Source organism: Equus asinus, chromosome 13, assembly GCF_041296235.1.
Source record: "Equus asinus isolate D_3611 breed Donkey chromosome 13, EquAss-T2T_v2, whole genome shotgun sequence".
Lineage (NCBI taxonomy): Eukaryota > Metazoa > Chordata > Mammalia > Perissodactyla > Equidae > Equus > Equus asinus.
In genome coordinates, this window is record NC_091802.1 from 26,679,163 (window position 1) to 26,696,366 (window position 17,204).

The window sequence follows — 17,204 nt, forward strand, 5'->3', positions numbered from 1 at the left end:
TGCCAAGAGGTGAAATACATACATTAAGTTTTAAAGCAAAAATAAAACCCTTAAAAAAGTTTGTACGTATAAATAAGTATTTTTCCAGTAGTAACTTTGCCATTCAGAAAAAGAAGAGTTTGAAAGCAGCAAGGCTACAAATTCAGGGGAAAATATAAAAACCGAGCGGCAGTTAACAATACCTGCTACTTAGCAAGCCACACATTCGCTGTGTAGAGTACGGCCAAGACCTTCCACCGGGTTCGAGGCGTGGGTTTACTGCTCGGCACTGTGTTTGCACTACAACGAGCAGCCAAACGGCACTCCCTCATTTCTAAGATTCCAGCCTCTGTAGTTAAGTTTCACAATATTATGAACTCGTCCCAAACAGGCTAGGAACAAAGGTCTTTGTCAAATCTTTTATTTTCACCAATGAAAGCGTACCCACGCGGGCATTAGCACAAAGCAAAGGTGAGTTCACTTCTCATCAAGCAGAGACAGAGCTTTGAGGGTAATAAGGGTCCTAATGCTTTGGGCAAAGTCAGCTTTGGGGACCCATAAAAATTATGGTCTAAAAACCCCAATCAGCTCTATTAAACTGAATGCAGGAGGGACTGACCACTCGTGTGGCACGTTAAGTGTCTGAGCTCCCTGATGCACCAACTTGAGTAGCACCAAACTTTAGGAAAAAGACTGGGTAAGAGAGAAGAAATGAAAGTCAGGGAAGGATGAGACCAAAGGCCCCTTATTTAACATTACTGAACTTCCGGAAAAATCTTTAAGTTGGTCTAGGCTTCCTTAAACACAATCCCAACAATATATGAAAAGTTTGTGCAAGCTATTGGTTATCGTGAGGTAAATTTTATTCTTTTCTTCCTTTGAGTTCTTGTTTAATCCCATAAATCATGGTGACATTCACCTCTCTAACTTACCCTAAACATCCCTACTAAAAGGGTAAATCCCATACTCAAAATTATTAGGGTCTTAGTCTTCATTAGAATCAGAAATAAGAGCACATTAAGTTACATCACTAACAGAAACTGGCAATCTCTTCTCAACCCAGAGTGTTTGCATTAAATCAAAGTGTATGGATTTACAGAAAACTACATTAAAGCAGTGGCAATAAGAGGAAAACTACCTATAAGGATGTTTTTTTAGAAAAACTGGCTGCCACTTAACGTTTCACCCTGTGATCCTAGGCTTCTCAGTATCATGTTGCTCCATCACTGAATGTGAGCTAAACTGAGTTCAAACTGCATTAGAGAGGATGAGGCCTTGAGTCATTTGCTTGATTTTATCCTAGGAAACACTAAATGTGCACAAAACTAAAAAATACAGATTGCTTAAAAGAAAAAAACTTCATATGGAAACATAAGTTTCAAAATATTTATTGAAAAACAATTTACCATGACATTCCTGTACCACAGACATACCACAGGACTCTAAATAACCAACAAAAGTATACAAAGCCTATCCTGAAAATATCTTTGGAGGTATTAAATATATAGGCCCACGAGGATAGAGCTGAGTAACTTAAAAATGTTAGTCCTTGGTCACACAGACTATTTGGTAATTAAATAAAGAGGTGCCTCTTGGCATTAGATTACAATTATCTGGGAGGGGGAGGTGCAGTTGCGCAAATGTACTCTTTTCAAAATTAAAAAGAGAATAATTCAATTTGAGGAATAAACCCAGGTTTCGAGAACACAAAGTTATAATCTTAGGATCTGGGCTTGCTTCATCTTTTTGGGTACCTCCCCCAGTCAATCCCTTCCTGGGAACTTAAAAACACTGGCTCATAACTAACAAGACTGCAAATAACAATCTTAAACAAGGTTATATTTGGGAAGTTCAAAAAAGTGATTAAAATCAAATTTATCTGAAATCTCCAATTAATTTTTCTGTATTCAATGTGGCAGACAGTTTAGATTCTTTTCCCCCTCCCCCACCAATGCGCATGTTAAAAGAAAACCAAAATTCAACACACATCCACTCACCCACAGACTACTCCAAGCATCAGCCAGGAGTGACACCTCTAACAGCCAAGTCATGGACCCCTGAAAATAGGGGGGAAAACCCTGATTCTTAACTACAGAGGCACCAAATAGGCCACTATAATAAGAATTGAGGTAACAGCAAAAGACCTTTCTGTTTTCTTGGATTGCTACATGTCACAACTTCTCAAATTTGAATATTACCTCAACATTAAATAACCTGACTGGCTTAAAAAATAATAAAAAATAAAAACCCAATGAACAGAAAGACAACTTAGTGAAATAGATCTATCATTCGGGGATCTTTCCCATCTGACTCTTGAATTTGAAATAAAATGATGTAGTTATACTATTATTTACCATAAAAATGAAGGATTTCTAAGAAGACTTGCTTATTTTTGGGCATTCATTTTTCCATTAATCCCCACAAAAACATATAGTAACCTAAAATTCCCATCCAGACATGAGCTATTTCACGACTTAGCTAATGCATTTGTTAATCGCGTTGATTATTAGGGTAACATTTAAAACAAGGGGGACAGCAGCAGCAGATATTTATAGACTTGCTTATGGCATTGCCATCTGTGTCCCTTGACTAAAGATATGCCACTGAAATTGCCAGATTTCTCTAGTTTGGTGTCTATGACATGAATATAATTTTTACATTATCACTTTTCATTATACATCTAAATGAAATCATTCTACTGATAAAAGTATATTCTGGGGCTAAAATAATAATCTAAAGCCTCTGGTCCAAATAACCCCTTTCTACATTAGGCTGGTCCTTTTTAGATCTTCCTGGTCCTGTTAGCAAATGCTATCAGAGCATCTTGCATTGTTGTACCAAACCCCGCCCCCCCCAAAAAAAACACCCAAAACAACCAAAGAGTTAAAATTGCTGGTCTACCAGCTTTTCTATTACTTACAGATCAACACTGGTCCAGTTCAGATGAGTGTGGCAGTCCTTCCCTGTAACAGAGCTCTGGCGTGCCTGCATCACTTCTCTGGGGAAGGGAGCCAAACCTAAGTCAGGATGTCCCTCTTCTACTGGTACTTGTGTTAACTTTTCCATACTACATATAAAGATTTTCCCCATAAAATTTCTCTACAATACAGTATTGAATACCTTCACAAGGAAGAATTATATGTTAAAAAGTTGTTAAAATCATCCTTACATAATAAGAATGCAACTCTTTTAAACTCAAATAGTTTTATTTAGGGGTTCTTTTTTCCTTCGGGCTTTCTGCAAAATGAATTATTTTTTAAAAAGAAAAAAAAGAAAGATTTCCTGGAGTTTGTTCTACTAGGTTGAAAATATGGGCCAGACTACTTAAACATGCGGGTACATGCTGAATATAACTGAATATATGCTTATTCCTACAGACACTCTGCAAGATAGGGATCACCCAAATAGGGTCAATGGACTGGACCAGTGTTTCAATGCAAATTCCAGCCCCCAAAAAACAACATGGTTTTGATTTCACAGTATGAATTCCCTGGAATCTGGGAAAAGGTAAATTAGTTAACTGAGGTCCTCCCTCAGCAGCTGGGTCCCTCCACATTCTGAGAAATGAGGAAGGACTGCACCACTTCTTCAGTGGACTGGGGGCTGGTGTTGACGTCTTCAAGAGCATCGGTCACTGAATACTGCCGATCTCGCAACCGGTTCCAGTTAGACAGAACATTGTGATATTCGAACACTTTCTCATAGTTTCCAATGGAGTTGTAAAGTTTAATGAGACCTCGGTAATCATATTCTAGTCCACTGTAGCCTTCACCAAAAAGTTTCTTCCCTGAAAATAAAAAAAAAAAGAAAAAGAAAGAAAATAAGCTCAAATAATGAAGCAACAAACGATTTCTATAAGGCAACACAGGTTCAGTTCTTTAAATAGGGTGGCTTGGTTTCATTCCCTTTAAAGAAAGAGATTTAATTCTTGTATCAGAACTCTCCAACCCAGTCCTACTTATAAGCTATCTCCAAACCTTAAACAAAAATTTTCTCTTGTCTAAAGCAGTTGGCCTCACTGGAATAAAATTATAATGTTTCACAGATTTAAGGGACTGATTTGCAGAGATGTGAAAGTAAAGGAGAATGACAGCATCAACAACAATAGAAAAAACATATGCACAAGGCTATCCACTGTAGCACTGTTTGTAACTGGAAAACACGAGAAACAAATTAAAGTAGAGGGGAATGGTTCAGTCTAACATGGTTCACACTCTCAATGGCATACCATAGAGCTGTACACAGAGGAGGAAGCTCTCAGCTCTCTATGAACCAACACAGTGATTTACATGGTATATTTAGTTAAAAAAAAAAAAGCAAAGTACAAAAAGTACCTATAGTATGCTATCTTTTATATAAGAAAGGGAAAATAAAATATTTATGTATCTTGAACATTTGTGCAAAAAGATACACAGAAACGATAAAATGAGAAACTATTGAGATTAGTTACCCTTGGGGGTGGGTGGGAAGTGAGTAGAAGAAATTAGGGGAAATCACACAGCTGTGAGCATACCTTCCTAAATAGTTCTGACATTTAGAACAGTAATATTTTACATACTGAGAAAAAATTAACAAAGATGGGGGGAACGTCATACAAACATAAACAAATAAACCTAATTATCTTGCAAAGGAATAACTACACTGATGGGAAGAGGAGATGAGAGTAAATAACCCAAGTAAATTTCGAACACAGTATTCTGAGTATATACCTTCAGGCTAAAGACAAAGAAAACTGTAAACAAAGACTGAACTCTACATAGCACAGGTTTTCTTCGTAGTACTGTGGGTTAACAATCTAAAACTTATCTTTATTTTAGGATTAAGTCAAAATATCATGGATAACGGGGAATCCACATATACACGGATACATGATTTCTGACAAAGGTAGCAGAGCAGAGAGGAAAGAACATCTTGAAAAAATGGTCCTAGGTCAACTGTATACTCATATAGAAAAAGAAAATCGTTCCCTATCTCACACCATAAACAAAAAATCAATTTCAGGTTTGTAGCTCAAGTTGTGAACGGTAAAACAGTTTCCAGAAGGTAATCTTCTAAAAGAATATCTTTATGAGTTTAGGGTAGGAAAAGAGTTCTTAAACAGAATACAAAAAATGCTAACCGTAAAATAAAAAACAAATATATTTGATTACATTAAAATTATTAACTTCTGTTCTCTGAAAGGCACCATTAAGAAATGAATAGTAGGGTCTGGCCAAGTGGCGCAGTGGTTAAGTGCACATGTTCTGCTTCAGCGGCCTGGGCGTCACCGGTACGGATCCCAGGTGCGGACATGGCACCGCTTGGCACGCCATGCTGTGGCAGGTGTCCCACATATAAAGTAGAGGAAGATGGGCACAGATGTTAGCTCAGGGCCAGTCTTCCTCAGCAAAAAGAGGAGGATTGGCGGCAGATGTTAGCTCAGGGCTAATCTTACTCAAAAAAAAAAAAAAGAAAAAGAAAAGAAATGAATAGTAGAGTGAGAGTTATCTGCAACACATATAACCAATAAAAGACTTGTTATATCGATAGTATACAAAGAACATCTATAAAACAATAAGGAAACAACGGACAATTCATTATAAAAATGGGGAAAAGGCTTTTGGGGTGTGTTTTATGTTTTGTTTTGTTTTGTTGGTCAGGAAGATTGTCCCTGAGCTAATATCTATGCTAATCTTCCTCCATTTTGTCTGTGGGATGCTGCCCAGGCTTGATAAGTGGTATGTAGGTCAGTGCCCAGGACCCAAACCTGTGAACCCCAAGCCGCCAAAGTGAAGCGTGAGAACTTAACCACTACGCCACCAGGCTGGCCCCAAATGGGGAAGAGTCAATATTAGATGATGACTACAGTACCTTATTTTGTAATAGACCTGAACTGGAATCAATCCAACTATTTTGAATATCCACTAATAGAACAGATAAATAATGATATACTAATCCAATAAAATATTATATAGCACCAGAAATTAGCAAGCAACTGCGATATGTAACACCACAGATGGATTTCACAACTGATGTTCACCAAAAGAAACCAGACATATAAAACATACATTGTACGATTCCATTTAATATCAAGTTTGAAAACAGGTAAACCTGACCTATGATGTTAAAGTCAGCAAAGGAAGGGAGAGGAGAATGGGTGTAGTAGTTACACAAATAGTTTACAATAACTACTTTTGCCTATATTTGACACACTACTTTCATCCTTCTTACCACTGGCTTCAATATCAATAAATCATCTTTCGTAAAATGTTCCAGATGAATTCTGGGTGGTTCCTGGATATCCTTAGCAGCAATTAACTCATTTAAGACTTAGTAATAACATTTCCCTTGTATAACATCTAAGATGTGTTGACCTCTAATCAATTGACTAAGAAAATCTTAAAATAACATACCAATTGCTATAGATCGCAAATAAAGTTTCTCAGCGTTTTCATACTGATTCATGTCATAATTATATAAAGAAGCTAGATGTCCCACTGAAAGTGCTACTTCATAATCTTCTTGACCAAGAAGTTGCTCTTTAATCTGAATTGCTTTGATGTGCATTTCTTCAGCTTCCTGAAAAATAATTAAGCTACAGTAACCATCAGTTCATACTTTTCCTTTTGTCAACAATTCTTACCCAATGAGCAAGATTCTTCTAAATGCCAGAGACATCTTATGGATGACCTAAGGTTATCAGATCTGAGAACTTAATATGTTATTCCAAAAGTTGCCTATGAGAAGCATTACTGGTTTTCGGAAGCTATGCACATAAGCTGACGTTGGTAATAGCGTCCTATACCAAAAATGAGAAGAGAAAACTTCTCCTGGTAACAAAAAATTGTTAGAAGAAATGAAATTAACATTAAAACATTCTAAAATGAAAACTAGCTTTTCAGTTAACAAACTCCAAAATTTAATTGAACTCTGTTAAGAAGCTTCATACTATAGTATGTTAATTACATAGGAGTACCATTTCATTTTTTTGAGTTTTGACAATGTTTATTCCAACAAACTAAACTCAGGTTAATTGAGGGATATGTAGATTGATTTTCAGGTAAAAATTAATGTCTTAGGCAGTGACTCTCACCCTTTCCTTATTGCAACCCTAAAACAGACAATATTAAGAATTTGTAAGCCAAAATTCAAAAAGGGAACTAAACTCAGTAAATTTTTATAGCTACAATGAGCAATACTCAAAATATCTGACATTCCTTGTGCACCTACTAGATGATGGGCATTCTACTAAGCTCTGTAATTAATCCAGCTAACAGCTACGTTTGAAGTCTACCTATAATAACTTCATTAGACTTTATGGTTTGAGACATTTCTTATTTTTTCAAGGTCTGAATTTTTGAATTTTATTTATATTTTGCCTATGTTGTTTTATATTAGCTATTTTTCAATTCTTTGGTGGAATAAGGTAGGAGTATAATAAATACATACTTTATTATTTAAGATTACTAAAGATGTATTATTTAAGATTTATTATTTAAGATTGTACTTTATTATCTAAGATTATTTAGAAAGAGAAAAATACAGTAAAACATGCTTCTACCTTAAATTTTCTCATTGACTGATAAAGTCTTCCAAGGTTTCCATAGTGTTTTGCAGTCTGTACATTAAATTCCCCAAAAGCTTTTTTAGCTAGTTGGAGTGAAGACAGGTGCAAATCATGAGCTTCTTGAAGCAGCCTCTGTTCAGTTTCTTTATTATGACAGTCAATTGCAATCTCCTCTAAAATAAGTGCTGAATAAGAAAGCAATAAAATTAGCATACTTCCAAGCCATCTATCAAAACTGACTAGAGCATATAATTTAAAATTAGACTATATAAATGTCTGTTATACATATTTATATGTGGTTATGGTTTAGAACTGGTAAAGATAAGTATTGTACTTTAATGAAAAAAATACACTTTTGGGGGTCATTCTAATTTTGCATAGTGTAAAGAATTTCAAATTTAAGAAAAAAATGGTATACATCAAATTATTTTGCAGAAATTCTATTTTACTAGACTATTATACTTTGCTGATGTAAATTTCTTTTTTAAAAACAAATGAAAGAAAGAAAAGAAGGAGAAGACAAATTTTTTAAGTTACTAAACTATGTCAAGGAGTACCTAAGCATTGTTGAAAATTCTGAAATCATACTTTATAAAATATAACCTTTAACCAAATACAACTAAAAGAACTGGTTTCCTCCTACTCACTTGACCAACCAAACCAGGCCAGAAGACAGTTCAATTTCAAAGTCACATTCAAGACTTTCAAATTCGATTTAAAGTCTTAAAAATACACAGTCATGCATTGCTTAACGAGAGGGACATGTTCTGAGAAACACATTGTGATGCCATTTTGATGTGCAAATATCAGAGTATACTCACACAAACCTAGACGGTATAGCCTACTACTCACCTAGACTATATGGTACGAATCTTATGGGACCACCACCATATATTCAAAATGTCATTACACAGCACATGACTGTATTCTTTTACCAGGTGATTTTATTTCTAGGAAAACTGCCCATGTGCACACAAGTAAAAGAGATTTTAGTTCACTGCGGCATTTTAAAACAACAAAAGGTTAAAAACACTATCAGCCCCAAAACAGAGGTGAAGTTAAAAACATTAGGGAAAAAAGGGACATATACTTACATGTATTGAAATGGAAAAATGTTCATAATATATCAAGCGAAAAAAGATTTTAAAACTAGAAAAATACACTCATTCATTTCATTGTTTGAAGAAAGAAGTCTAAAAGAAATATTCATCAAAATGTTGATTCTGGATTGGTGGGATTTGAGGTGAGAATTTATTTTTTTCTCTTTCCTAACTTTTAATTTTTGACATTCATTATGTATTACTAGTGTAACTTTACAAATGCAAACCTAAAGGGAGGGTGAAAAAAACCCATTCCAGAATTAAGGTAAACTTATCCAACATGCATGGAATTACCATATGGGTGACCCAAGCAATGTTAGCAAAATAAACGCCTTAAATAAAGGGGCCTTAGTAGTGATTAGAATAAAAGTTAAAATAAGAAAAGGGGATTTGGTAAAAGCTTTGCGACATTAAGGGTAAACTGATAAGAAGCCGAGTTTCAGAATCCTGCACTATAAAGCTGAAGGTATGTGAAAAACCCATCTTCAGCTTGCTACCCTGTTACTGTGCAAAAAGAATCATCTGTGATATTCTTCCATCCTCCTTTCGAAAGAAAAGGAAGGAAGACAGAGAGATAGACAGATAGAAAGATAGAGATATGATTTATTAACATTACACGAGAGAAGCAAACAACCTTTTATTATGAACCACTGGAAATTCTTAAGTGGAGCTGCAGGTAAATACTTTAAACCAGTAAATTAGTTATCTTAGTAATATGTAGATACAGTCTAGTCCTATGCTATTACTCCCAAGGAAATAAACAAATACCCCTATTTTTATACCATCAATTTAAAAATACCAGAGACTACACAACTAGTACAAGTGACAGCTGAAGAAATCTAATATATATATATATATATAAAGACTAGATTACAAAGGGTACCTTTCACCCTCTTTGAAGAAGCCAAAAGAAGATGATCTTCAGGTAGGATGTGGGTAATGATACCAATAGCTCTTTCTGCATGAAATCTGCAATACAGATAGATATGTTCTGGCATTTCTTTGTAGTTATAAAGGATCTAAGTATTTAAAACAAATCACAACTTATTATTTAATACCGATAGAATTTCTAAAACTATCTGGGGTAAATAAAGGATCAGTTTTTGTTTTAAATTTCCAATTTGTTGTGGACCAAACTTTTAACATCCAATGGATTCCCATCTTAGAATAAACTGTGAAGCTGTTTTTACAGCTTATAAGGCTCAACATGATCTCTCACTGGGCTACATCTCTGATGTCATCTCCTACCACTGTTGGAACCAACCCCTTCTTTCCTTTCCAGCCACACAGGCCTAGCAGTTTTCTGACCCTGCAAAGCAGGTTTCTAGGACTCCTGCTTTATCGTCTCTCTGGAAAGCTCTTCCCCTGAGTATCCACATGGCTCATTCCCTATTGAAAAGCCTTTCCAGATGAGCCTATAGAAAAGTCCCTAAAACTCTATCATCACTCTCTAAACCCTTAGCTTATGTTGTTACTCTTCACAGCACGTATTCTCACCTGACATGTTTGGTTATTTGTTTACAGCCCATCTGACCAAAGAGAAGGTAAGCAATTTGTCTATTTTATCTTCCAGTTCCTCTCAAACAACCCCAAGCCTTCTATTCCCATCTTCCAGGTAATCATTAATTTTCTCCAATCTGTCTTCCAATTCACTAACTATCTCTTTAGTTGTGTCTAATCTGCTGTTTAACTTGTCTACTGAGTCTTAATGTAAATGACTACTTTCCAATTCTAGCTATTATTTTATTTTTTATAACATCTCTTCAGATATTATTCATACCACACAATTCATCCATTTAAAGTCTACATTCAACGATTTTTAGCATATTCAGTTATGCACCCATCACCGCAATCAATTTCAAACTACTTTGATCACACCCAAAAGAAATCCTATCCTCTAACCCCTGCTCCATCCACCCAGCCCTAGGAAACCACCAATTTACTTTCTGTCTCTGGATTTGCCTATTCTGGACATTTCTTATAAATGGAATCATATACTATGTGGTCCTTTCTAACTGACTTCTTTCACTTAGCATAACGTTTTCAAAGTTTATCCATGTTGTAGCACGTATCAGTTGTTTTATTTTTAAATCTGCCTTTTTTCCTTTATTTTTCCTCTAAAACATTACTCATTCCTCCTTTTATATCAGAGTCAGCAATTTTTTTCTGTAAAGGCCCGACAGTAAATACTTTCAGTTGTGTGGGCCACACAATCTATCCCAACTACTCAACTCTCCTGTTGTAGCATGAAAGCAGCCATAGACAACACATGAGCAAATGAGCATTGCTATGTTCCAATAAAACTTTATTTTGCCTGTAGGCCATGGTGTGCCAATGTCATTTTATATCTTTAATTATTTAAGAATATATTTATTTTATAGCATCAACCAAAAAGTTCTGTTAACTACCATTCTTAGGGTTCTAACCTTGTTCATTATGTCTGCTGACTCTCATTCATAGAGAAATGTTTCCTTACTTATTTTTAAATTTTTTTATGGTGAGTTCATCTCAGGTAGAGCTAGACCTATGGGAATTTTGTATGGTTTGTGTTGAGGGTTAATTATTCCCAGAGTTTTGCATTTCCCTTGAAAGGCATGCCAGGAGAACTAGCAGTACCAAACTGCTTTTTAATGTTTTTCTCAGTTTGGGGGTTCCTGCATTTAAGATGCCCAAACACAGGGGTGGTGCCAAGTCTGTCATTATAAATTTCCCTCTGAGGCTCCTTTTTAGTTCAACTGAGAGCCCAACCTGAGACAGATAAATTTCTTTGTTATATCTCTTGCCAGTGGGCAGATTTTTTTCCCTAGTCTACCCTTTTCCCTGAGGGTGTAGCCTTGATCTTGGCTTCATGGGAGGGTTTCAATTCTAATTCACAGCTTCCTGTGGGCTAAATGTCTTGTCTCTTAAACCCAGGATTGTTGTTCAACCAAAGTTACAGAAAATTCTAAGCTTTCCTATCACTGAAGGGCAATTATACTATCAGTCATGCCTCCTCTTTTGGATTTTAGTCTATTATTGGCCTTAGGGGATTTCCTCTCTCTCCTGCAAGCTCAGTTATGCATTTTAAAAAGATGGTTGTGGGGCCAGCCCCATGGTCTAAGTGGTTAAGTTTGGCATGCTCCACTTTGGTGGCCCGGGTTTGTTCCTAGGTGCAGACCTATACCACTTGTCAGTGGTCATGTTGTTGATGGCGAGCCACATACAAAATAGAGGAATACTAGCTGAGATGTTAGCTCAGGGCGAATCTTCCTCAGCAAAAAAACAAAAAAGAGGGCCCACCCTGTAGCCAAGTGGTTAAGTTCGTGAGCTCCGCTGCAGTGGCCCAGGGTTTCACTGGTTCGGATCCTGGGCACAGACACGGCACCACTCATCAGGCCATGCTGAGGCGGCATCCCACATGCCACAACTAGAAAGACCCACAACTAAAAATATATACAACTGTGTACCAGGGGGCTTTGGGGAGAAAAAAGAAAAATAAAATCTTTAAAACAAAAACAAAAAAGAAACAAACAAAAAGAGATGGTTGTTATATTTTATTCAGTATTTCTGTGTGTTGTGAGCAAGAGGTTTTTAGAGGTTAAGCCTGCCAATTAGCCAGAGTCTACTATATTACTCAAAGAAAAATTATTGAAGGAAATATTCAAAAGATAAGTCATATTCTATATGAAGATATACAAAGTTTTAATATTAAACCATATAAGACCTAAATGAATGGCTTATAAATTGGTATGATTTTATAAATTCAAGAACATTTTGGGAACCTTGTTAAAGCTCTAGGAAGACAAATTTAATTCATAATGTATATTAAATATTATTGTAATGGGAGAAACAAAGCAAAACAATAACAACAGCATTTAATCCCTCACTGAAAAGGAATGTGCAACTTACAGTGCATTGTCAAATTTCCCAGAGCTATACTGGTGAACGTAAGAGGAATAAGCCAAGTCTTCATGAGCTGTTGCTACATGGATATTTTTGCCACCAAATACTGACTGCCGAATGTCAAGGGCTGCCTGAAAAAGTCATGAAAATAATTGATAATACTGTAAATCCTTAGAAAACACTACCCAGTTAAATTAAGCATCCTACTAACTTAAATATATATTCTATATACTCAATCCCATCAGTTTTGAAGGAAGAAAAGTCCTGCTGTATTTAAATCATAATAGAACGTAAGAGTCACCTGTAAGGCTGATTTTCTGAAGACTGAGTTTGACTTAAAAGGCAATGGTCTAACAATAAAAATCATTCATATGTCTTGGGAATCACATCAGTGTTCTCTCTAGGTCCTTCTTCAGAAGTGAGCTATAAAATGAAGGACACCTTGTCCAGAGCAAAGCCATAAAATGCCATTCACCAGAGAATGACTATGATAGGCTTAAAATAATTGCTACCAACTCTCCTTGCTATACAAAGGCAGCTATAATGACTTCTGCTAAATCAACAACAAAGACAAGCCATCACCTGAACAAATCAAAAATGGAAAAGTACTCTTAAATTTGGGTCTACAACTCAATAACTCTTCTCCTGGATGATTCTCTTTAATTCCTAAAACATTAACTTTTAAATCTTCTAGGTATTATTTAGTAATATAACGGTGTGCCATATGTGAGGAGGGGCTAAGAAAGAATTATTTTTAGAGAATGGGTTATACACACCACACAAATACAGGTCAGTAAGTCAATTTAGGTTGAGAGAAAAAAAAGTCTAACTACAAACATACCTGATAAATTGCAACAGACTGACAGATATTGTCTACATTGAGTAAGTAGAACCCATAATCTAGCAGTGTATCAGAATATTTTGGGTGTTTGGATCCAAAATGATCTCTACAAAAAGATACAAAACTATTAGGATATAAAGTAGAGAGAGACAACTTGAAATGTTATTTTTAATAATAATCACCTACCGTGCCAAATACACTGCATGTTTAATTAACTGTTCTGCCTTCTTAAATTCACGTTTTACAACACAAGCCTACAGATAAAGTGAAAAATTGTTAAATAACCCTCAAACAGTTAATTAGTGTGCTAAAATAAGTATAGTTTATCTATTCAGACTATAATAGTCAAAAAGAAAAAAAGCATCTTCAAACATTTCTCATTTCTTTCCTTCCAAATACTTGAAAATTCTATTATAAACAGATGTGTATGTATCCTGGGAAATTTTAAAATTTAAAATTGATAGTCATGCCCAATACAAATCTGCTATAACAAAGTCACCTTATGAAGCTGGTATATTCCCATCCTTCCATATTATTAAAATAAAACAGTTGGAGAGTTCACCATATTATCTTCTAAGATACTTATTTATATCCCAGTTCTAGAATGACTAACAACTATCTTGCAGTTTTCATCTAATAATTTTGAAAAACACTGAATTTCAAGTTTTCCTATTTCTGAAAATATTTTGATTCATAAGACTAGACAGTAGTTTTTAAGCTCTGTCACTGAATACAGAAATATAAATCTTGAACATACATTAAGCTATCTTCATATTAAATGTATATCCAGTGTTTTAACTTAATTAAAAACATATTAATATCTCTCTTCTAGCTCTGATAACCTGAATACTTACTTGCTCTAAAATGCCTTATTTAATAAATTTCACAGAAACCTTAGACTCTTCTAAATCTGTAAGTTTAGAATCTTTCATCTAATTGAAATTTCCATAAATAAAACCAACCAAAACGGAATACCCAAAATTGAAAAATCTCTGGTCAGAAAGAGCATATCTGAAAAGTACATAAATGCTTTAAAGCCTCAGTGATACCAGAGCAGAAATTTTTAAATATTATTAAATGACCTCAAAGAGTTAATGCATTTATTTACAGAATAAGAAGAAACAAGAGGAAAAATCAAGTAAGTATTGCCCAGCAGGTCAAGTACAGAAAGCTGTCATACTGTGAGACTGCAATACCACGGCTAAAAGATTGAATCCCAGACCATCCATTAGGAGAAAATTGACCAAAGCCTCTACAACTGTTGCATAAGGGATTCAGGTTACTGCAAAGGTTTAAGAAAAACAAATTCAAGCCAGAATAGCACCAAAATCCAAAATACTACTTCTGTCTGTACTTCAGTGAGCTGAATTATCAAAGTGAATGTTTTCACAGGTTTTCTGGGTATAGGAAAATTAGCTAAAGTCTACAGATTTCTAAAACCGAGCATAGACAGACCTTGTTAATTCATGGAGTATACAATACCTAATTTGTTAAATAAGAGGTTAACTAAGTTAAATTTAAAGCTTGCTAACTTCTATAATTCACTTAACAATTTTAACATTATATTCACCTTAGAAGCTTGTCTTAAAACATCCACCACAACTTTGACTGGTAAGCCTGCTGTAATTTCTTTCATTGCCTCAATGCACCATTTGTATGCCTAAAAAAATATTTATAGAAGAGCAAAAACGATAAATCAAATTGACAGTACTTAATGAAATGAAATGATTGTGAATTTTTCCTGCAAGCTTTCAAGTACCTGAATAAGAATACATGCAAAATATTTACACTACAACTTATCTCCAAGGCTAAGTTTTCTTGAAAGTATAATTTATTACATTTTTCTTTGAATATGTAAAAGATATTCAGGACATTAGAGGCATGCTCTCTCTTGCCCAGAAGTCTTTGCACATACTGTTCCCTCTGCCCTAGAATACATTCCTCCTTCCTCCAACTCATTAACCCACCTAGCTTGTCTTTCAGGTTTTGGCCCCACACTAGGCTTCCTGTACTTTGCTTCCTCTACTATAACAATTATTTTATATCTTAATTATTTTATATCTTACTTTGTGCCAGCTATTGTTCTAAGCACTTTATGGGCATTAACACATTTAATTGACACAAAAGCCTTATGAGAGGCGCTGGCACCGTGGCCGAGTGATTGGGTTCGTGCACTCCGCTTTCGGGGCCCAGGGTTTTGCCAGTTCGGACCCTGGGCGTGAACATGGCACCGCCTGTCAGGCCATGCTGAGGCGGCATCCCATATGCCACAACTAGAAGGACCCACAACTAAAATATACAACTATGTACTGGGGGGATTTGGGGAGAAGGAAAAAAAAAAAGCCCTATGAGATATGTATTATCACGGGAAACTGAGGTGCAGAAAGTTAAGTGCCAGGGAATGTGCTAGCATCTAGGGATGTAGTGGGGAACAAAACACAGAATATCCTTCCTCTCCTAGTGCTTGGCAGGAGAAAGAAAAAAAATCCAAACAAATTACTTTGGATAGTAAGAACTACTTCAAAGAAACAAAACAGTATTATGAAGGATCACAGGAAAGGGAGGAGGACAAATAAACAAGCATTTGTTTTCCTCTGCAAGCTTCCTTCTCTTCCATTCCACCTAAAAGATGTAGGTATTCAGAAGCAATTTTGGTGCAAAAATGAAATGTATGTGATTTAAGCCAAAAAAAATCTGGTTTGTTTGTAAGATACTAGATAAGCTGATTTTATTCCAGAGTAACAAGGTAAAATCTTTAGAATTGTGGTAGACTTTTATTGCTTTAAAGTATTTACTGCTCTTCCTTGGGGAAGGATAAACTTCTCTTCCACATTAAAGACGAGGGGTCACATGATTTCCTTCAGCCAGTTAAAACATGAACAGAAGTGAAATGTGCTATTTCTGGGACAAAGCTCTAAGAGCGAGCAGTCCTTTCCCAAGATGTGCCTGCCTCTGCTCCAAGGCTGGTAACGTTCTAGAGAGGCGGCTCCACCATATGAGGTTTGGAGCAAAGTGTAGACATAATGTCAGGCAGTCACAGACATCCCAAGACAGGTTGTAGTATAAGCAAGAAATAAACTTTCACTGGTCCAAGTCACTGCCATTTTGGGGTTGACGTTATCTCTGCATAGCCTAGCCTACTCTAGTATCAGAATATTATAATTCATCAAATCATATCCTCAAGATTTGTGTACTTTTCTGTAAATATCAATGACAAATTTATTTATATTTAAAAGAATGAATTATCACAATTATCCAAGAAATATCTAGAGACTTAAATATTTCTCATGAACGTGCTGAGAGTTTTAAAGGCCACGAACAAGGCACAGTATAAATCCCCAATCCAAATTAGTCAATTAAATACTAACTGCCTAGTAAAGAATGTGGAAACTGGTAAGCAAAAGGCACTTTTGTCCCAGTGAAGACATTGGTGGGTCTGGACATATTAAGATGGGCCTGGAGCCGAGTATGGGAGTAAAGAACGGCAAGATATGAATCATTCTGTGTAACAGAAAGAAGACAGCAGAGTTTCAGAAGGGAGTATGAAAAGAAACAATGGAAGAGGAACCAGAGGTGACTAAGATGAGTTCTCACACAGAGATAGAGAGATGGTGGGGCACCTGAAGAACTTTGAAGACAGGCTTTTCTAATACTCAAACTGTTGTTTACCTCACTCTCATTTCCAGTAAAGTTAGCTATCCAAACAAAGGCCTTCTGTGAATGGAGCTGTTTTTGGTATGTGAAAATCATAGAAAGGGTCTACGGTTTTCTGGGTTTTTTTTTTTTAATTTTTAAGATTTTTAAAATTTTTCCTTTTTCTCCCCAAAGCCCCCCGGTGTACAGTTGTGTATTTTTA

At 35.7% G+C, this 17,204-nt stretch overlaps 1 protein-coding gene across 1 annotated transcript in view; it reads right to left on the minus strand.

The window, feature by feature from the left end:
- Window positions 1–1,351: 1,351 nt before the first annotated feature.
- Window positions 1,352–17,204, minus strand: part of APPBP2 (amyloid beta precursor protein binding protein 2) — a 56,045-nt gene continuing 40,192 nt past the window's right edge. Inside the window, exons 6-13 of the mRNA XM_014856943.3 lie at window positions 14,919–15,008; window positions 13,535–13,602; window positions 13,349–13,454; window positions 12,514–12,638; window positions 9,509–9,594; window positions 7,520–7,710; window positions 6,372–6,537; window positions 1,352–3,766 (exon numbers count right to left, since the gene is read on the minus strand). Of these exons, the coding sequence (XP_014712429.1) occupies window positions 3,513–3,766; window positions 6,372–6,537; window positions 7,520–7,710; window positions 9,509–9,594; window positions 12,514–12,638; window positions 13,349–13,454; window positions 13,535–13,602; window positions 14,919–15,008 (1,086 nt within the window). The 3' untranslated portion in view covers window positions 1,352–3,512. The remainder of the gene's footprint in view (window positions 3,767–6,371; window positions 6,538–7,519; window positions 7,711–9,508; window positions 9,595–12,513; window positions 12,639–13,348; window positions 13,455–13,534; window positions 13,603–14,918; window positions 15,009–17,204) is intronic.